Source organism: Protomyctophum parallelum (assembly GCF_964188405.1).
Source record: "Protomyctophum parallelum genome assembly, chromosome: 1".
Taxonomy (NCBI): Eukaryota; Metazoa; Chordata; class Actinopteri; order Myctophiformes; family Myctophidae; genus Protomyctophum; species Protomyctophum parallelum.
Genome location: NC_139697.1, coordinates 88851640 through 88874176, shown reverse-complemented (window position 1 = coordinate 88874176; position 22537 = coordinate 88851640). Strand labels below are relative to the sequence as shown.

Sequence of the window (22537 nt, the reverse complement as noted above, 5' to 3'; positions counted from 1 at the left end):
ACCTTGCGGTTACCAATTTACCAGCCACTCTACTACCCCTGAGCCATGAATTGGTTACCAGTGGTGCACTGTAGGCCTATACATTGATTATTGATTATTCTTTGGCCTTTGTTTGTCTTTTGCCCTGTTTTGACCTAGTTTTGCCTTAGTAACTGTTTGGTTGACTATGCTGTTTTTATAACTCATTCTTAAACCCTGTAGCACTTTGAGATTTGCAAGAATGTATGAACAAGGAACATGTCAACCGTGAATGTATATGGTAGCTATACAATACAGTATATGTCTAGACAGACAGTAAAATACAGTACAGTATTACATTCTGAATATGATGCAGTATTATAAATACTGGATAAATATAACTAAATGGACAGTGCAGCAGTAGGCTAGTCAGGGAAATATTGTATTGTTTATTGTGATATTGTGAATAAATTAATAACTCAGAGGAGATGGTGAAAAAACGCTGCATGATTTCGCTGTCTCCATTCTTTTAACATCTTTATCCTGTTTTACAGGACACATCTGTCAATAAGGTGTCACATTTGTGATACCGGTTACATATATAACATGTGTTATTGATTACTTTATTAAACATGCTTATTAAAGTACAGGTAGTAGAGACAAAGGTTATGCTATTAAAATCATAACAAAATTCCCCAGGTGCTTATTTCCATTGTGGTCCATTGCACTCAATGCTGTTCATCCGTTCCAGCTCTTGCGTCAGGTGGTTTTGGGCCTCCCAGGTTCTCTTTTGCCTGGTGGTGTCCATCTTTAAGGCCACCTTAGTGATGCAGTCCTACTCCATCCTCAGTGCATGTCCTATAGCCATCTCAGGCGTGTGTGTGTAATGTCCTTGCCAAGGACTCCTTGGTGATGCTCTGGCTCCCTATTTGTTTGTATACAGTTCATCGTTTGAGATTGTATTCGGCCAATAGATCTGGTATATACTGTACGTCTGAGGCATCTGTTGTGGAACACTTCCATTCTCCTAGTGTCTGTTTTGACCACTCTCCAGCTCTCAGAACCATACAGCAGAACAGTCTTGACATTGCCGTTGTATAGGAGCATCTTCGTTTTAAGGCCATTATTGTTTTGATCTCCAGATGGAACGGAGTTGGGAGAAGGCACCCTGCACGAATAGCAAACTACTCGCCCCTTTACCAACTCGCCCCAGGCGTACAGCCGGCGGAACTGGTATTCCTAAAGTAACCTAAATAAATTATGCTTAAACGGTTAAACCGAACCTTATTCCTAACCTTAACCTCAGTAAAACTATGCCTAAATCTAAACTTATACCTAAACGAAACCCCAGTAAAACTATGCCTAACCCTAAACTTATTTCTAACCTTATTCTCAGTAAAACAAAATAAAGAATACAAGAACCGTCAGACCGAGTGGTCGGCGGATAAAAATCGATGGGTGAGATGGTTTATGGGAGACGGTACCTTTCCCAGCCTTAGGGCCTATTCATACTCTTATTGTCTCCACCAGGCCGAAGGCATGGGGAGAGAGTATGTTTTGCACTCCGTCCGTCCGTGTGTCCGTGTGTCCGTGTGTCCGTCCGTCCGTCCGTGACAAGCTAATCTCGGCCACCGTTAACCCGGTCGATGCCACATTTTGCACACACACTCCCTGGATGCCAACGATGAACCTCTGCCCCAAAATTTCCAGAACGGCCTGTTATAGCGCCACCAGGAGGCCGCTTTGTGCAAAACAAGTTTTTGCACAGTACACCTACAGATTTTGTCCAAAAATCCCGCAAATCGTTACACAGTATCTCCATAGTCATGTGCTCAAGACGGATGTGTCTGATATTTCATATTCCATCCTAATTGGCTTAACATTGGCTTTCAAATTTTGCAGGATTGGCCTGTTTTGAACAAAAAACCTCAAATCATGAACGCAGCGTGCAATTTCACCTGAAATCTTTCACGCACTTTCCTACTAGGCTGAGGAATATAGCCCACCCATTTCACATTGCCCTGTTATAGCGCCACCAACAGGTGGATTGTGCATGCGTGCCATCAACACGGATCTGCACCATTTCCCATATTCCATCCTGATTGGCAAAGATTGGAACAAACAAACAAAAAACATGTTTATATTACTCCTAAATATTCCTATCCTCCTGGTGGAGACCTGTGCCCAGAAGGGCACTTTTTCTTTTTACCACTGTAGTGGCGAAATTATTTTGGCTCGTCAGAAAATTTCAGTAGCACCGAAGAGCCTACTTTAGGACGGTACCTGCCCCCCCGAACCTCAAATGGACACATTGTAGGCTCTACAGAGCCGGACAGATTTTTGTTTGGCTCTAAAATAGGAGTATGAATTGCGCCTTACTTTGATGTATTTTGATGCCCGGCTGTCCTTACTGATGAAGCTGCCCAGATAAGTGAAATCTTCCACATAGGGTAGAGTTGACACACAACACTTGTGTTTTGGAGGTGTTGATACCGAGTCCGACCTGTCTGGCAAAGGTGTTAAGCCTGTCAGTTTTAGCCTGCAATGTTGTGGTTTGTGCACCATACCCGAAGATAACATTTTTCAACGGACGGACTGATTATTTTATTTATTAAGTGTACATTAAGCTCCAAGCTGCCTCACGCTACATAAACAGGATGCTGGCTTATGGGCCTCATGGCTTGGCAAGGCTTACTTACATCGAGATGGTGAGGTGTCCGTCTCCATACCATAGTTGTGGTTCTGTTTTCAAGCAACCCACCTCCTCACCAAGTACAGAACACCCGATTCGACGGTTATCAATAGACAAGACCGCAGTGATCACGTAGGATCAGTACGATTGTTTGACGAGTATGGGCATGCTCTGCGACAAAGACAAAAACCCAGACAGGATTAAGGTTGGCGAACATGCGTTAATATTAGGAACGCGCTGCGACATGCTTGCGGTTATGTTTAGGGGAGGGTATGAGGCTTGTCGTTGTTAGTAGGCAGTAGACCAAAACGACAGGATTAAGGTTGGCGAACATGCGTTAATATTAGGACCGCACTGCGACATGCTTGCGGTATGAGGCGGCTTGTCATTTTCAGTAGGCTCAGTAGACCCGATTAGACCGATAAGATTGGTTAACGTGTCATCAACGCCAATCGCAGCCAGTAGGCTCCAGGCGAGCCGATCGGCTGGATAAGATCGGTGTAATAAGTAACCTACTGGGAATTATCGGTTGATTTCCGGTCGAAACGGCTGGTACAGAAGTGGGAAATGTCTAAAGTGCCATGATGGAAAAAGGGGAATATCCGCACTCTTAATAAAGTTTCGCCACAAACGCTGAGGAAGGCCTGCGCGTTCATTTCTCTAGATGGACTGCTACTGCATGTGATTTCATGAAATAAAAAAACTCAAACGTTATTAAGAGAGTGCGGATATAGAATCTGCACCCATCAGCTACAGAGACTCAACTTGACTCCCTGAGTAGAGCGCACCTTCACCTATAAGGGTTTTGGTGTTCTAAAGTGCCATGATACCGTTATAGTTTGGCTGGCTAATCATCATCCATTTGCTTCAGAAATAGCCAATTTCTTGGCCAGAGTGAAAAAGACCAATCAAAAAAGGTTAGGTTACCATTTACTTTATTTAAAAAAAGAAATGCAGATTTTACATGGAGTTTAGTTTGTTTTAGAATAAAGGAGGCCATGACAATAGCGAGAGCTAATAGTGTAATGAACAAAAACATCGGATTAAAGAATCAAACTAAACATAATCATACAAAATCTATAAGTTAATGTAAAATGGTCTCTAAAGCACATCAAATTACCTACATTTTGTGAATACCAATTAAATGTTTTATAATGGAAAAAGGACAACATAACAGCAATATACACTATGCAAGAACACAAAACATTACAAATACGTGAGTGTAGCGTTTAGTTGGCGTGGTGTGCAGTCGAGTAACACAACTTCAGAGTGTAAGGATAAGGTCCACCTAAACAGGGGAGAAAAAACAAACAAAACAATTAGAAACAAACCCCATCGCTCTCTGAAGATCACTATATTAACACTTACAGCGCTAGCATTCATTGAAAAAATTTGGATCTAATTCACGCCAGCATTTTCCCCCCATTTGAGCTCTTATTTTGAAAAGCCACATTTCCAGTCTACCGGATGTGGTATTATCCTAGTTAGCTCAACGGTAGACTGGGGTCCACCTATGCTTTCTATGGCATAGGCAGCTCCCGGCCGGATCCGCCGGGAGAATCTAGACACAGCTGCGCGACATGAGACTGATTAATTAGAGCGACAGAGAGAGAGAGGAGTGTGTGTGTGTACATGTGTGTGTGTGTGTGTGTGTGTGCGTCAATTTAACAAAGATGCAGACAATCCGAAATCAGCAGAGAGTGATCGACGTTTGCGCTACTCTATGCCGAATTGAAGTGGACTCGGACCCAGACTTTTTTTTCCCTCCCTGGAAATAAAAACGTCTGGGTTTCCGAGGCTAGCTCAACGGAGTCTTGGACAGGCCTCGTTTACAAGATCGATCTATGCTGGTGCACTGGAGAGCTCCACATCGTCGGCTCTGTGCCGTCAAAGAAACGTCCCTGGCACAAAACATCTTCAGGTTTGAGAATAAGCAGTGATTAACCCCTTTTGGTGTTAGCATTATGTTATGCTTTAGCTATTGAAAAATAGCAGAACTACAAGCTCATAGCGTGCCACCGAGTGGCGCGCTACGAGCTTGTAGGTCTGCTATTTTTTTTAAATCGAAGAACGACTGACATAGAAACATAGCTTTTTCGGAAAACTGTCAGGATGTAGAAGACGTTTTTTAGAATCTGATCTCAGGTCAGAACGGGTTAAAAGTGCAGCATGCTGAAGACTTACTGGGGTTCTTCATCTGGGTGTGGTTCATGAGGGCCAGCGCCTCCATCGCATCGTTGATGGATTCCCACTCCAGTAAGCCAGACGAGCTCCGCTCACCTGCCGTGGCACAAATGGGTAAACGGTGCATTTATATAGCGCCTTTATCCAAGGCACTTTACATAGATTGTGCATCACATTCACCTGCATCACATTCACCCACACATTCATACACCGATTGCAGCGTAAACCATGCAAGTGCACCAACCAGCACATCGGGAGCAATTTGGGGTTCAGTGTCTTGCCCAAGGACACTTCGACACGTAGACAGGAGGATTCGAACCGCCGACCCATGGATCATTGGACGACCTGCTCTACCTCCTGAAGAAACTGGACTTACTTATGAGTTGGCTAATGGCTACATGTTTTTGACTGATGCAGACAGTCTCACATTGCGTGCCGTACACCAGTGGTTCCCAAAGTGGGGTCCGGGTACCCCCAGGGGTCCTTGAGAGGGTTCCAGCTAAATGATAGTTTGGAACCAAATAGACCCTTTATGGGTCTCTAACCAAAGGAACTCTTGAGTGTACATATGGAACCCAACGGGTCCATTTGGTTCCATTTGTACACAGAGTTAAATTAACGTTGATTTTACAATATAAATTGGGGGTCACAGAGATAAAAATGCCATTAAATGGGGGTCCGTAGCCTAATTCACGTCAAACCTGGGGGTCCTTGAAATGAAAATCGGTGAAAATCACTGCCAGAGCCGTAACAATCTTCTCTTACGGGGGCTTCCTTGGCATATATTTTCTAATGGGGGGTCCGCGGGCTAATGAGTGTCAATTTGGGGGTCCTTGACATGAAAACGTTTGGGAACCACTGGTGTACACGCCACCTGCTGCCCCTAATTCACGAGTGCTCAATACAGAGCAGTCTCACAATGCGACTTTCTATGTCTAGAGAAAATAATGAAGACAACCTTGTGTATTATGCACCTAGTGGTAAGTAAGGCTTACGAGCCAAACTGGTTTTACCGAGTGAATACACCAAGTTCCATATCTCTGCTGTTGGGAAGAAACCACAAACTTCATTTTTTCAGGAAATTAAGAAAACGTTATATTTTTTTAAAACAAACCAATACTGCCTCATCAAAGTTGGTGTTGTGACTTTATATATTGTCAATTACTTCCATGAGAGGTGGTGGAGTTAAGCTGCTTTATTGGTTCGATATTTTCGAAACACACAGACGTAAAGGGTGTTCAATAGCACCGATTTATGGAGAAAAAAAATCTAAAACCTCAAAAATGGAGTTGGGAGGTTTCCTCCCGACAGCAACGATAATATTATGCTGAAACCAGGGGGGCAGTCAGCCAGATATTTCGTGAAGCCTCATTTGAAATCGGTAGTTCATATAATGGCCTGTTGTGGCGCTGGACCGGACCCAAAAAGCCCCATAGCTCCATAGAGGCCCATGTATTTTGGCCCAACTTCACCTAGACTGTATTACCTTAATAAACATGGTCATGAATACTTTCTTCTTCCAGTCACTAGTTTAAAGTCTCATTTCTAATGTCATAATATTCTTTTTGGTAAATTATGGTCCCATTAATTTAAAAAAATGACCATAAAGAAAAAAAAACATCGCGTATGTTCTGAGGGGCGTGGCTACCATTACAGTCTATGATCGGGATTCCCCTCCCACTCGAGTCAAAATAAAAACCAACGGAGAAGAAGGGGGGAAGTCCCGCCTCGTTGTCTGGGCAGCCAATGACCAGCTGGTATACAAAACGGAGCCAGCCAATGGCCAGCTGGTACCAAAGATGGCGACTTACATCAGGAATTAGCATATTATTACAGGCTTCATTTTACGTTCATGTTAGACCCGGGGAACGCTTTGTCCATATTTTTTACAGTCTATGGCTGAAACACATTCTCCCCTTAATTAAATGGGTCCATGTGTATTAAACTATCAATAGGTCACTTTTTCAGAAATGATCCACCTTTACGTGGTTACAAGTAAAGGTTACAAATAATGACGTAATGTGTGAATTGGGTTCAACGTGAAATGTCACTCACTTTTTCCAGTGAAAAGTTTGACGTTGGAGGGCGGCTTAATTCCCAGCTCATCGCAGACCTGAAAGGAGAGAGAGTTGTTTTCTGAGAAAGACTAACTGCACACAAACGCTAGAGATCAACAACAACAAAAAGAACCAGTCAGAGAAGGTGACCTTTGTCATTCTTACCTGATTGAAGACCTCTTCGGAGATGTCAGTCTGTCCATTGAAGAAGTGTAGCACATTGCTGGGATGCTGGATTCGGTTCTTTGCCGCTTGCTCTGGGGAAGTGAAGCGGTTGTTTCGGGAACCGTGGAAGTCCTTGAAGCTGCTACTGCCGTCCTCCAGCTCATAGCACTGCCCCGGCATGATGGCCTGCTGTTTGGACACACTGCAGCCGGGCAAAGAATTTTCAAAAAATAGCAGACCTACAAGCTCGTAGTGCGCCACTCGGTGGCGCGCTATGAGCTTGTAGATCTGCTATTTTTCAATAGCTAAAGCATAACATAATGCCAACACCAAAATGGGTTCGCGCCCAAAATGGCTTAGTTTATATAGCACTTTTCAACAAACATAAAAAGGAAAACCGAGAATTTCACAAAGGAAGAGGAAATACAATGAGCCAATTCAAATGAAACGAGAAATAACCATCAGCAAAAAAAGGTCATGAAACTGTCTGAAACCGGAAAAAAACCCTGAAATTTAAAAGATATAATTGAAATCGGTGATGCAAATTGTCTCTGGTAGAGCTTCCCGGAGCCTAGGAGCTTGTATTTGTATTTATTTATTCAGCACAGTATAAAAACAACATATAAATAGAAGAAGGGTAAAGTGCTAGGCTGTGCTAGCTCAGACAGCGAAGGCCCGATCACCCTTAGTTACAGAGTGCCGCGCTACGAGCTTGTAGATCTGCTATGTGGAAAATGTGGTGCAAATCTTTGAATATATATTCTTTCAGAGAGAACGTTTTTAACTAAAATCTTTGCTTCTGGGAGGTCCCTGGAACAGCATATATTCAGATGGGGGTCGGCGGCCAATTACATATAATTCTGGTGGGGTTTCTTGACATAAAAATATTTGAGAAACATAGGGTTTTTCAGAAAACTGTTAAGGACTTAGAAGGCATTTGTAGAATGGTCGTCAGCTCTAAATGGGTTAAGGTTTGACGACCTCAGACCACAGGGAGGTAAACGTAACAAGGAGCAAGACCCTTTCGAGCCCCATTAAAATGAAAAAATTCTAAAGACAACCGGAATGGGTGTCCCAAAGAAAGTTTGCAAAACTTGCATGAGCAGCTATGGCTTACCAAACATTGAGTTTCTGTCCAAAGAGGAAGTTGTTGTTGAGGTGTGTGATGGCTCTGTCCACAGAGTAACAGTCCCCCATTTCCACCATGGCTGCCCCAGGCTTACTCTTCATGAACTTGACCTGAACAAAGAATAAAAAAGGAAATAATGCGTTACAAAAACAGTCCAAACAGGATCATGCAAGTGCTGTTGACAGTAGGCAGTTTTGTTACCCCTTTTGGTGTTTAATGTTATACTTTAGCTATTGAACAGTGAGCTACGATCTTGTAGATCTGCCATTTTTGAAAAATCTTGAAAATGTGGCACATATCTTTGAACGTTTTAGCTCAAATCTTTGCTTCTGGGGGAGGTCCCTGGAACAACATATTTTCAGATGGGGGTCGGCGAACCAATTACATATCATTTTTGGGGTCCTTGACATGAAATGGATTGAGAACCACCGATTTAGAAACATGGGTTTATCAGAAAACTATCATGAATTAGAAGACTTTTTTTTCTTCGAATTCGGGTCTAACCCATTTTGTCCGGGAACCCCTTTTGGTGTTAGCATTATGTTATGCTTTAGCCATCGAAAAATAGAAGATCTACAAGCTCATAGCGCGAGTGGCGCGCTACGAGCTTGTAGGTCTGCTATTTTTGAAAAATCTTAGAACGACTGACATATAGAACATAGCTTTTTTTCAGAAAACAGTCAGGATGTAGAAGACATTTCGTAAGAATCGAGCTCAGGCCTGTAAATGGGTTTTAAAACTCACCCTCTCTATATTGCCAAAGAGACAGAAGATATTGAAGACCCTGTCGGCGTTGATCTTGGCCGCGTCCAGTCCGTACACCATGAGGACGGGGGAGTCGGCGTGGGGGCCGTATTCGGGGGGAGGGGGCCCGTAGCCAGAGTTGCCGCCGCCTCCTCCTCCTCCTCCTCCTCCTCCCCCCCCGCCACCACCACCACCGCCACCCCCACCACCACCCCCACCCCCGTAGCGTTGCCCGCCGCCACCACCACCTCCGCCGCGACCCCGCCCACCCATAGGAGGTCCCATTCGATGGGGTGGAGGCGGCCCGTAGCTCTCGTCGTTATAGTTGTGATAGCCTCCCTGAGGGCCACCTATAATTGAAGACATTTAACGGTAGGCCTACTTAAGACTTAAAGCTGCTATAAGCAATAATGTCAACATTTTAATGGCCCTTTTTTATTTTTTTTAAAGACAGCCAGCAATGGGTAAAACACTCCCAGCTTTGTCATTGGTCGATTTGTACCGTCTACTTCCTGATTGGTTAGTCATTTTGACCTTTTTCTTCTACCAATGACAGAGCTTCTAGGAAGATCTTTGAAATCAAACTTTATTTGTATAGCACAATGACCGAGGTGGAACCAAAGTGCTTCACATCACAGAGCATGAAAACATACATAGAGGCGAAGAGGATAGGAAGATGGATGAAAGAAAAACATAAAAAGGAAAAGCATTATATAAAAATGTCAGAACAGAACAATATAACAAAAACAAAACACAATTCCAAGTGCATATGGGAACATAGTGTACATACATAGGTAGGCCAAGGTAAACGTAATTAGAAAAAGCGATTGAAAATAAATTAGTCTAAAGACTTAAGGACTTGAAAGTAGTCAATGACAGAGCTGAGCGAATGCATTTGAATGCATATTGTGGCCCCTAGATGTCTCAGAGGCTAAATTTAGTTTGGGAGCATTTTACTCATTGCTGGCTGTCTGAAGGTCAAGGTAAAAAGGTCATTAAAATGTTGACATATTATTGCTTGTAGCCGCTTCAAGTGCTGTAATTTAATCCATGAAGACATTCAATGAACGCACACATTCCAAAGACGTACCATAATCCGGTGGGTGGTCCCCCAAAAGAGCGGGCTGCCTCTGCCGCTTGTTGGGATTGGCATTGGGATCTAAAAGCAAGCATAAGATAACAAAAACTGCCACTCCCGCAAATGGTGCCAAATGGGTAACTCCAAAAGGTACGGGTACACAGAAGTACACACTACACAGGTCACTTCAAGCTATGGGACAACAAGGTTGTGACTGACATGCAAGAGCAGGGCAAGATATTAAGTGCCAAGGCCGCAGGCTTTTTTTTTAATTTATTTTTGTATGAATGATGAACATAATGGAGATTTTTGTATTTTCACACCCCTCCCCCCCCAGATATACAAGCTCACAGGGCGTCACTGAGTGCTGGACTGCAAGCTTGTACATCTATTTTTTTTTTAATCTTATCTTTTGGTGTTTAAGCATTCTGTTCTACTTTAGCTATTGAAAAATAGCAGATCTACAAGCTCGTAATGCGGCACTGAGTGCCGCGCTACAAGCTTGTAGGTCAGCTTTTTTTTTTTTATCGTGAAAATGTAGTGCAAATCTTTGAATATGTATGTATGTATATATACACATATACATACACAACACTTTTTCAGATGGGGGTCGGCGGCCAATTACATATATTTTCGGGAGACCTTGACATGAAATCGTTTGAGAACGAGGTTTTTCAGAATATTGTCTATTTAGAAGATTTTCTTTTAGAATCTAGTCTCTAGGTCTAAATGGGTTAAAAAACTACCACATCAGAAGGCATTTGTAGAATCGGCCTTGGGTCTTAAGAACAGATTTCCTAGTATAACCTCCCACATCTGTCATTCCCAAGGACTATTGAAAGAGGACGGGAAGCGACGTACAGTGGACTCCATGGTGCTCCATGGAAGGAAAGAAACATGCACAATGGGCTATAAGCAGCCAACACTTCCGCGTTCAGCTTCCTTGGTCTCAATTGCGCATGTTTCTTTCCTTCCAGGGAGCAACATGGAGTCCACCGTACGGTCTTCGCCTCCCGTCCTCTTTTAATAGTCCTTGGTCATTCCAAGGCAAACACGCACGCACACACACACACGCACACACACCTTGTGAATTGTTCCAATTGCCTTCAGCATCAGCATCTGTACAGGTACACATATCAAGTCCAACATTAACATGGAAAAGCGCACACATGTTGGCGATAGTATGCATCAAACAATGCATTCCTTCTTTAACACCTAGATAATTACACGCTGCAACAAAAGTATATTATATAAGATTGTAAATAATCAGCATGGACACTATTATGTACCACCTGAAAACAGTTTAAGCATGATTTTATTGACAAACGAGATGGAAATATTTGGGCTATGGACAATCCGAAAAGGAAAATTAACCCACATTGAACGTACAGTAGGCTTGTTATATACTGTACATGTATATATAAATAATTTATACCGGTATTTATTTAATTCTTTTTAGTTTCCACAATTATAGTAGGACCAAGAAAATGAACAGCTGAGGTTACTGCGCCTATTATTATTTTTTGTTTTTACAAAAATTACATTATATTCAAATGCTTTGCGAGTGGCCTTTTATATCAGATTGCATCAGTCTTTATTCATTCAAAATTCATACAGATACCTGCAATCTACGGTATCATGCAGAACTCCAAATAAAACAAATACTTTTAGAAAAGAAAGAGTTGAAATATTCAAATACAATTTGTCAATTTCAAAAATACATACATAAAAAAAGAAGTCCAAAAGTGGTTGACCGTTAAGTATAGACAAACTGGATTTCTAAATACCTGTGAGTCTCCAAAGAATCATTTACACTAATGGTAGTGGCCTATAATTCAACAAAAACTAACACCGTCAATATTGGGTTAATTTTACCTTTGAGAAGTGGAGATAAAAACCACAAATTTCAAAAGTTCATTAAATAATCAATCTAAGTTTCAAGCATCGCAGCTCGCCGTGACATCCTGAGATACACTCCTTAGAAATAAGTGACAATGAAATAAAATCCAGGTCTGAAAATAAGAGTAACAGCTTTACTGTCGTTTTTGTTGACTTTTCTTTTCCATCAAGTTCTCAAAATTATTCATCATAATTTCTCCATTAACACCAATTTAATCGGTTTTGCCTCAAAATCAGAAGCCAAATCTGTCGCGGCAGTACGCAATATCAACGAGAAGGATCACGAAATATTCCAGACCTGGCGTCGTTATGGGCCATCGTTATCAAAAACCTTTCAAAAAGTATTATTATGTACACAAATAGTTTGACACTTTTTGTACATGTATATACATTCATTCTCAACCAATCAAGCTCATACTATTCAGCCACGTCTTTACTCTTTACATGTACTTACAGCACCAGCACACGGAGCACAGTGGACACAGTGGGCAGCTCGTCTGCAATCAAGGATGCTGGCCGAACAACCTTGTGACTCTGGCCTCACAACTCAATCTTCCTTGTTTCCTCCTCCTTCCTTCCTTTCCCCACCAGAGTAGTAAGTACATCCACACACCGATCCAAGCTTGGCGTCCCGAGTTGCTGCCTGGTTGCTTTGGGGTTTATTTTTTGGTTTTTTTCAGGTATTTTGTACAGTTGCAACAATAGGGGCTCACTCACGGTCCAGCTCACAGTGTTCTGAGCAGAGCAACGCAGGGTATTTGCACCGGTTTGAGACTGTGGTGTCGGGCCTGCCCACAGACACACTGAAGAGACTGTGGACGGTGTCGGGCCTGCCCACAGACACACTGACGAGACTGTGGACGGTGTCGGGCCTGCCCACAGACACACTGACGAGACTGTGGGTGTGGACGCTGTCGGCCTGCCCACAGACACACTGACGAGGGTGTCGGGCCTGCCCACAGACACACTGAGCCAAACCTGCATCACACGGGAGGCGTTCGGTTAAAGGCATCACTATGGGCCAGTTGATATAAAGTGGGGAGGAAGAAAGAAAAAAAAAACAACGTAGAAACAACACAAGAACAGCACAGAGAGAGGGGGAGGGGGGATGGGGGGGAGGGGTAGAGGGGAGGGGGAATAGAGTACCAGAGTCCTGAAATGCAGAGAAAGCATTGGGAGAAGATGTTGTTTGGCTCTGTGCTTTGTTATGCTTGACGGGTGTTTGATGCTTGTGTCTTCATGGTGGGACCCCCCTGTGGTGGTTGCTCTCTCCTCATGTGAAAATGGCGATCACGCGTGATGCATCGCTTTTTTTTTTTTTGTATAATAGCCGCCCGCCAGCCACTGGGGGGGAAACTGAAAAGCCCCCCCCCCGTCTAGTGCTTGTAGCCCATTAAGTCATCTGGAATATTCTGCAATGGCGGTGGTGGCGGTGGTGGTGGTGTGATGTCATGGCGATTCGGCTCTGTGTGTTGCCGACGTCTGTATTCAGCTCAAGGTGTGCTGTCGTGTGTTTCAGCGCAGGAGAAGGGAGAGTGATAGCAAAAAAAGGAAGCCCATACACCAAGGTCAAGAGATGAGCGTCTGTTCTGCACGGTCTGAGAGAAAACGAGTAACCGCCTCAGTTATGTGGTGTCATCTGTCTCCGCTGTGTGACGCTGTGTGTTCATGTCATTCCTCTGTGGCGTTCCTGTGGTGCTTTGTGTATGGCGGTCAGATCCAGAAAAGGGCCTGGGGAGGAAGGTGTGGCCTTATAAAACACAACCTCCTTGCCCTCACCACACATAATGTGTTTTAGTGCAGGGGCGAGTCTTCAGAGCTCTGGTGGAAGATGAGGCATGTGCTGTACTTGTACGAGGATGACGGGATGGTTATCAATCTATCAAGATGAGCCTGCGGTGGTGGATATGCGGGTGGGTGGGTGGGGGGGGGGGGGGGTGTCTGTCTGTTCACGTTGGCCATGGAAGTATTTCTGTCCCTCACCGTGATCAAACGTGGTGGCTACTTGTCCACCACACACGGTAAAAAATGGATTCCCATGTCGTGGTGGTGGTGGTGGTGGTGGTAGGGGTGATGGTGGAGTTGGGATAAGGAGGTACTGATAGTTGAGGTAGTGTGATTCCAAGTGTCTGTCTGTTGCCCCACTGTGTCCGATCGGATGTATACAGAATATTTTGTGGCTGTGGTTTTGCTGTGCTAGCTGTAGGAGTTGAGGTGAGCCCTGTATATTATGTGCACAGTGAGGACACAAGGAGTACCCCCTTTTTCTCGTAAGGCAGCCGAAAACGGACAAATATACCTCTTGGAAGAGGCTTACATTGTTACACACCTGCATGAATCCTGTGGTGTATGGTGCACAAGAGTGGCCATGGTGAGAGTAAAATGTAATTTACAAAAAAGGCTCTGGAACTAAGATAAAGCGAACAATTACATGAGCCCCATAAAAAAAAACTATTTGCCATACTAACAAAACACGGGAGCTTCTCTAATATTTAATTAGTGGGCCAACTGAAAGGCTATACCACACCAATGTTATCTATCTGCACTTCTTCATTTTGTACATTTCTTTGAATTTCAGTCTATTTTCCATCAGGCTTTTTTGCACATTATGAAGAAACAAGTGTGGTACCAGCAGCACAGTGCAAGTTCTCTTTCATCACAATGTGACAAATGCCTGGCAACGTATCTGTAATTTAATTAGCGACGTGCCGATTTAAAGGGATTATTTAAGCTCCTGGAATTAAATGGAGGACACATCCCTGCCCACTTCAATTACGCGGGAAAATCCCGTGTAATGTCACATCTCTAGCTTGAAGCTACAGTAGCATGAACATGCATGGCACGCGGAAAACTATAGCAGTACTTGTAGAGTACGCGATTAATTTGTTTATGTGCTTCCAGAACGATTAAAAAGCTAACTGAAAACATCAGACAGCATTAAATCTCATATAGCGTATTTCAGCTCTGCATTTGATCGGTAGGCCTCAAAACAATGAATGTAATATAGAGACGAGTACATTTTAATGTCAAAGGTGCTTCCATTGTGTGTGTGCGTGTGTGTGTGTTTATACACCGAACACAAACAGCCCTGTGGTGATCGATCGTTAACTACAGTATATATAAATATGAGGAAATCTCCAATATGTTTTGCATTTGAAAGACGATACCAAACAGTGCGATACTCCTCTGGAGTGTATCCAATTATGGAGGACTGTGGTGATGTGCAACTGGCATGCGCTACTACAAGGACTGTGTGGGGGGGGGGGGGGGCATTACGTGAAGGATTCGTGAGAGAACTGCAGCATGGTGCTTACTGTGGCAGGTGCATTACAAACGTTGAAAACTTTAACATGCATGACCTTGCATCAAATTAAATTAAATTAAATTAAATTAAAAAATAAATAATCGGCTGCCGGTGAGGTTGCTCCTCGTGCCCTTACTTTGTGGCAAGAGAAATAATGCATGAAGAGAGTGAAGGCGTCGCTGGAGTGCTGCCACTGAACACCTGGCGCAAATTAACAACACCTGTGGTGAACGGTTCAAAGGGAATCATTCAGCGGTGTTCAAAGGCAACGCCCCAAGGAGGCAGGAGACCCTAGCCATCCCGTACTGTGGCAATGAGAGGAGAGGAGGAAGAAAAAAAGTGGAGGGGAAAGAGGGGTAAAGACTGTATATTACCATTGCCGCTCAGGTTGGGGTTCGTGTAGTCCCATGTGTCTTGGTCGTTCTTGAACACATTGAGGCGTGCTGGCTGTGGAGAGGAGAAGAACATACAAAAATTAGGACTACATATACTTTATTTATCAATATCTTTCGGGTGGAAACCAAAATGTCCAAATTGGAAGAAAGATTGGGAAAAAACAACCCATGTAGTTATTTTTGGCCTGGATAAGACTACATTTGTTTCCGACGGAAATATCCTAAACAACGGGATCGTATTATAGTGGGGACTAGACTATTTGACATTTTCTACAAATGAGTCTTGAAAAATGGGGGGTTGTCTCGTCGTCTTATAATATTCGGCGCAATACGGTACTTTAGTCACAAGCCCTTGATAGTATTTTCTATCGATTAAATATTTCTAAAACACTTTTTTTCGTTTTGCTTTTTTTAATGCCAAATCATTCATCCCCATTGACATTTCTTTGTCATCACTGCTGGCTAACTGCCAGTGAGGAGCCCCACCCCAGCCCAAATAAGTGGTCCTATAGAACGTCGCAGTGCCGCCCCCTCGGGAGACCCGGAAAAGAAATCCCCGTTAATTTTCCTCAGACTTTTCAGAAAGTATTTATTTAAAGACGTTTACGCCGCGGACAAAGCCAACTCTTGTCGTGACAAATCATGACAACAAACAAAATCTTTCGGGCCAAACACAGAATTAGAAAGTAGGAAAAAAACGGCAGGTTTTAACACTTTTTTGTTGTTTTTCTTCTTTGTAATTATTTGTTTGGTCACATTATATTGTGTGTGTTGTCATGATTTGTCACGACAAGAGTTGGCTTCGTACGACGCTTAAAACGCTCTATAGTGTTCATATACAGTGTAGACGCTCGACTAAACCGGATGCCGAGAAACCCCAAGACTTCACGGTAGTGGTCAGCTACTTTACCACTGCGCACCCAAACAACCACTTTTCACTTTTAAAAGCAGATCTTGTAGAATGTGGATTGACAATTTGCTACTTTTGTGTGACACTGTAGTAAGTATGGTGAAAGTAGGGCATTCATTTACATAAAATAACAAAATAACTCAAATCTTTGCTTCTGGGGGGTCCCTGGAACAACGTATTTTCAGATAGGGGTCGGAGGCCTATTACATATAATTTGTGGGGTGCTTGACATGAAATAGTTTGAGAACATGGGATTGAGAACATGGGATTGTAAACATGGGATTTTCTGAAAACTGTCGTGATTTAGAAGACATGTAGAATCGAACTTAGGTCTAAATGGTTAGTAAGCAAGACAGGCCATAGGTCCGATTCATACTCCTATTTTAGAGCCGAATAAAAGTCGGTTCGGCTCTGCAGAGCCTACAATTTGACGTCATTTGAGGTTCGGGGGGGCGGGTACCGTCCTAAAGTCAGCTCTTCGGTGCTACTGAAAATTTCTGATGAGCCGAAATCATTTCGGCACTACAGCGCCGAAACAGCGGTAAAATAGGAGTATGAATCGGCCCTTAGTGTGGCTTTAGGCGCTACCTCACCTTGGCATATTCAATCTTCAGTGTGCAACAGCCAGAGTAGATGTCAGCCCCGTTTAGAGAGGCTTTGGCCCTCTGGGCACTTTGGACCGAGTCAAATGTGAGGAAACAGTAGGTCAAGGATTGATGCTAATCACATCATGGTCAGAACTGACATGTCAAATAAAGGCTCTGCTTAGGAGACTTCCAAAGACTGAATGAAACACACATCGACAGCAAATGTTGTGCATTATCAGATACAGGTTACAACATGCACGAATGGAAAAATAAGAAAATGGCGGCTGTAGGAGATATTTGTACATTCAGAATGAGTAAATGTTATGTCAACATAAATTATTCTTTAGTCTAAGGACGAGAGAAAAATACTGTACTGTACAAGCCCTCCTCCCTGGCCTGTCTGTGTCTGTGTGTTAGGCTGTGCAACAGTGACACTTGGTGGTGAACAAACGCTATTTCCGTCCTCGGACACAGGGTCCCAGGGACAGACCCAGCCACACACATAGCCGTCTATAGGAGTAGTAGTTCTTAAAGATTACATTATGAACCATGTGTGGGTGTATTGTTGTTCATTATATATGTTTTACTTTGTGGAGTGACCAAGCCATGTTTTGTTGTGATGTGTGTTATGTGGAATATTGGGCCTACTATTTATTTTTGTATGTACAGTACTTCTTCTCTCTGTAACTACAGTGCTACAGTGATAGTATAGCACTTGTATGTCGACGCATTGTCGATATGGGCGTTTCACATCATCACAAGTAGATCATTATTTAATGTATGACCTGCAATCCCGAATAAAAATAAAACAGAGGGGAAAAAAAGATTGCATTCATGTGAAAGGGGAAAAAAATGAAGTTTTGCAAGGAACACTTTGTTTCTGAACACTGATAAAGCAAGAAAGCTGTAAATGAGTTACGACGCTGTATCTGCAAAGGATATTCAACCATGGACTGGACCCCATTCTTCCTGAAGATGACGATCCTTTGCACAGGGCCACAGTTGTTGGCGATGGTGTAGAGTACATCCTGTTGAAGCATATGGCAATCTGCATATTTAGTCAATGGCATTTCAGTTATTATAAACAGGTAGAGAAGTGTGTGCTTTAAACCAGCGGTTCCCAACCTTTTCATACTGAAGTACCGCCTCAGAAAATATTTGGCTCTCCATGTACCACCATAATAATAACTGATGTTAAAATACAGGAGCCCCTTTTTGTTCCATTCATAAGCCAATAATGCTGCTGCTGCTGCTCTGACAAAACTCTGTCTAATTGCTAATCAGCACAACTGATGATGTTTCTAATGTGATTAATCTAATGTGATTAATCCGTTCTCAAATCATCTATCTATTTCAACCAATGTCTTGGTCAGAAGAACTACCGTACCTACCTGTAGTAATATAAATATTTCATTCCACTTTAGTCTTTTTTCTCCTTTTTTTGAGAGGGGCTCATGTACCACCCCAGTGGTACTAGTACCAGTGGTGGTTGAGGCGCGTGTCACAATTGAAGGGACAGTTTTCCCGACATTCCTTGCAAAGCATTTGCCTTCAATGAGCGCTTCCGCCTGCGTAACATAAGTCCCGGAAAAGACGCGCTGTGATTGGCCAGTAGTCACTTGAGTGACAGCGAGAGACATGTCGCAATAGTCGCACGAGTGACGACACTTGGGCAGCGACGCAGCGTTCCTTCAACAAACGCCTTCAGCACTTCTAAATAAGAAAGCTGCGGAGAACTGTTGCTTTGTGTTCATACTTTAAGGTTTTCTGTTAGTAATCCCCCCCCCTGGCTCTGATGTTGTATTAATAACTTTGTTGTTTGTTTGTCTTGTTTCGTATTGTAATGTATTGTCAATGAAAAAAAAAAAAAAAAAAGGCTCCAGCACTGCACTGCAAGTGAGGCATCTATTTTTTTAAATATCTATGGTTGGGAACCCCTGCTCTAAACTCAAGGCTTACTAAAGTCGATAAACAAGTCATGTTGATGATGGTCTGACTCCGAGGGCCAAAACGTCCACTCCGTGTTACTTTTTGCACTTTTGTAAGTAAATGACTACTTTGCATCCAAAAGAGCCTCAATGTTTGTAAATGTTTCACTGTGCACGCCTTTTTGTTATCATAGTTATCTCTTGAGCACACATGAACAGATTTATCACAACACATAGTCGAGGTCGTTGGTCCTCCTGTCTGCCCAGCTGATTAACTTCTCTTGCCAGTCACAAAAAAACACATAACTTCAGAACCGATTGAAATATGGTTTCTCGGGAACCAAGGAAGAACACGTGCAACATGTTGGCCATAAATCAATTTCTAATTAAAGACGTAATTTACTTCGAACTATTTTGTCCGACATGTATGAAAACAGGGCATAAAACACACACACTTCAATGAGTTTCCCTCCACAACACATTGTTTCTCAACTTGAAAATGTACTTTCCGACACATGGCGAGATCAATAACAATGGATGGTATTTTTATAGCGCCGTTTTATGCACTACATGCCTACGCAAAGCAGCGCTTTACAATGGTCCATTCATTCATACATTGGGAGGTGAAGCCTGAAGCGCTGGAACGTCAGCATAGCAGCGACGCCCGGTGACACCTCAGCCCTGTCAGCTTATGACACCTAGGGCGCGTTCGGCTATGCGCACCGGGAATGTGGTCAGTTTGTTGAGTGTGGTGGGCGGTGACGTCACAGAGTGCGTTCAGTGTGCCTTATTTACGAACGACCAGTTACAACACACCATTCATACTGAGCAACCCTACCCTCAGGGTAGGGTTGCTCAGTGCGTGCACTCGGCACACCCGGTGCGCAGCGCACTGGATTTTCGAACGACAACGCACTGAGTGCACTGAATAAACGAACGACAAGAGAGCACACCAGTGCGTTCAGGGCGCATTTCCGAACGCGCCCCTAGAGTCCCTCCAGGACACACAGTGGGGAAGAGGAGCGCTCGCTTCGGTTCACTAAAACATCCCATTATGGTCACGCCATGACTTGTACTCGTACAAATGCTCCCAATTTATCTTTTGAGGCTGCACAGATTACATTTCGGACGCATTTGCAAAACAAAAAAGGACCACAAAGTATTCCAAGTATGAAATATGTGGGGACTGTATTTCAGCCCTCAGACTACTAGACGTTAACTAATCAGACAACGATGTTGGCTAACCAGTTGCAACACTATCCGTCATTCCAAATCTCTGGTCATCATGCCAATCTCTAACGCGCGTTTTAGAACCTTCTTTATAGTAAATTGGCCTATTTGTTTAGGTTACTTGGTGTCACCACCACCAGCCTTTAACAGGTGTTCAATCAGCCAAATGAGCACCAGCAGCCATCTTGCAGCTGATGCACTCTGGGAGATGTAGTTGTCTGAGGTGTCGTTTACCGTGGTGATGGGATAGATGGGGTTCATGATGGTCAGCAGCAGCACGTTGTTGACACTACGGGTGTCGTCCGGGTCTCCTGGCCGGGAGATCTTCTGGCTGGTGGAGTAGTTGATGAAGGCGGGGTGGCCCGCGATGTACACCTGGTTCTCCGACGCGTAGGTGACGGCGTTGCACGATCCACTCATGTCCTCGTACTCCACCAGGGCCTGGCGCTTCTTGGGCATCATGACCACGTAGCTAGAAGAGTAGAACGCATGTCATTGCGTCGCACAGTAACAAAACGCTTAACCAACTTTTCTTTGGGTTTTTTTTTTACATTATGAAAACAATAGTCAATCTACTAGCTCAAATTTTTGTGCACAAACATCTAAATTAAAATCTGAATTAAAATATTCGCCTCGGTTCTTCCCGTTTCTGCTGCGCCAGGTCACGCCCAGACGCGGCGCTCGCGCAACTTCTCATCTTTGCGTTGACTTTGTATGTAATATCGCGCCGCTCTAACCACCCAAGTCCTAACGCACCTTATCATAACCATCTGAGCAGCTACCAGATGCTCAGATAGCAGCTGATGAACCTGAAAACTATTTTTTTTCCCCACTGCAAAAAATTATAAAAATCCTAAAGTGGATATTTGAGACTGATTGAGATCTACAAATGTTACACAATCGATGCAACTGAAAACTATCATTCTGGCTATGTGTCGGATAGTGCAGTGGTTTCCGAAACTATTTCATGTCAAGGACCCCCAAAATGGCACTAATTTGCCTCGTGGACCGGACCCCCCATTTGGAAATAATATGGCAGGAACCTCCATAAGAAAAGATGTTTAGGGCTCTAGCAGTGATTCTCAACCATTTTAGTTTTAAGGACCCCCCCCCCTGTTAATTTTGGTTCCATTTGTACACTCTCAGAGTTACAGACCCACAAGGGTCCATTTAGCTGTAGGGGACCCCCTGGAACTCCCTCGAGGACCCCTGGGTCAGACCGTCCTCTAATGGGAACCACTGGGATAGTAGTATAAATTGGGTGGTGGTGGGTGGGTGTACCAACCTGATCGCTCCGAACTCCTGCAGGGCCTCCGCCAGGTCAGCCTCCATGATGCCGTCCACCAGGCCGCGGATGTGCACCACGGGCGAGGGTTGAGTCTTGTGGGGGTCGTCATTATAAGCGTCCTTTAATTGAATGAAACCAAACCAACACGCCGTCAGCCTCACATGAAGAACTGAAGAAGCACCAACTAGCGCAATGCAAGTTAACCTAGATGGGTGTGATTGCTCAGCAGTTAGCTACCAGACCTAGCTATAGCCCCACGGCCGGTGTATTAGCAAATCAAGCCATTTGATGATCGTTTATAGGAATATAATTATAAAAAAGGCTGTGGATTTGCACGACTAAAGTAACAGAGCCTTTAGCCATCAAGTGGAGTGCAATAGCCCTGACAATACTTTTGATTTACATCAAATGAAACACGATGAGCTAAATTATAGCTCTTTTAGTCAAACTTGCTATTAACACACACACACACACAACTGTCTGTAATATCACGCCTCCTTGTAATGTAGTTGAGCGTCACAACAAATAGCTTACATTCACAGACAAAAATACTGGCTTAATGATAGAAAAACCCAATAACCCACCGCTGTCCCGTCCTCACTAGTCTTCTGTCTCTTGGTCGCTCTGCCTCCCTCTCCATAGTAGCGGCCCGCAGTAGCAGCCATGTTGTTGACTTGTGTGTCCGGTAGGTAGCAGCGCCAAGACTAGACTGTCTGCTCTGCTAGTCGCAAAATGCCGAGAGGAACAGTGCACTGTACAGTCTACCGGTGTTGCCAGGTTGGGTGAGAGAAATGAGCAACCAGCTCTAGTGATTGATTGATTGATTGATTGATTGATTGATTGAAAATGTTATTAACACTGGCAAGTGTTTCCCAAACTTTGTCACGTCAAGGACCCCCAAAATGACACTCATTATAGCCCACGGACCTCCCATTAGAAAAGATATGCCAGGCAGGGACCCCCATAATAAGAGAAGATTTTTACAGCTC

At 43.6% G+C, this 22537-nt stretch overlaps 1 protein-coding gene across 1 annotated transcript; it reads right to left on the bottom strand.

Moving 5' to 3' along the window:
• Window positions 1-3574: 3574 nt before the first annotated feature.
• Window positions 3575-22250, bottom strand: LOC310855425 (heterogeneous nuclear ribonucleoprotein L-like). The gene is made up of 16 exons (XM_083760430.1): window positions 22133-22250; window positions 21546-21667; window positions 20495-20732; window positions 18045-18130; window positions 17109-17205; window positions 15585-15657; window positions 12624-12884; window positions 11091-11126; window positions 10020-10088; window positions 9148-9279; window positions 8930-9093; window positions 8174-8295; window positions 7057-7258; window positions 6890-6947; window positions 4835-4930; window positions 3575-3938 (listed from the first exon to the last, which is right to left on the bottom strand). The coding sequence occupies exons 1-16, from the start codon at window positions 22211-22213 to the stop codon at window positions 3880-3882; spliced, it is 1896 nt and encodes a 631-aa protein (XP_083616556.1). The 5' UTR covers window positions 22214-22250; the 3' UTR covers window positions 3575-3879.
• Window positions 22251-22537: the final 287 nt, after the last annotated feature.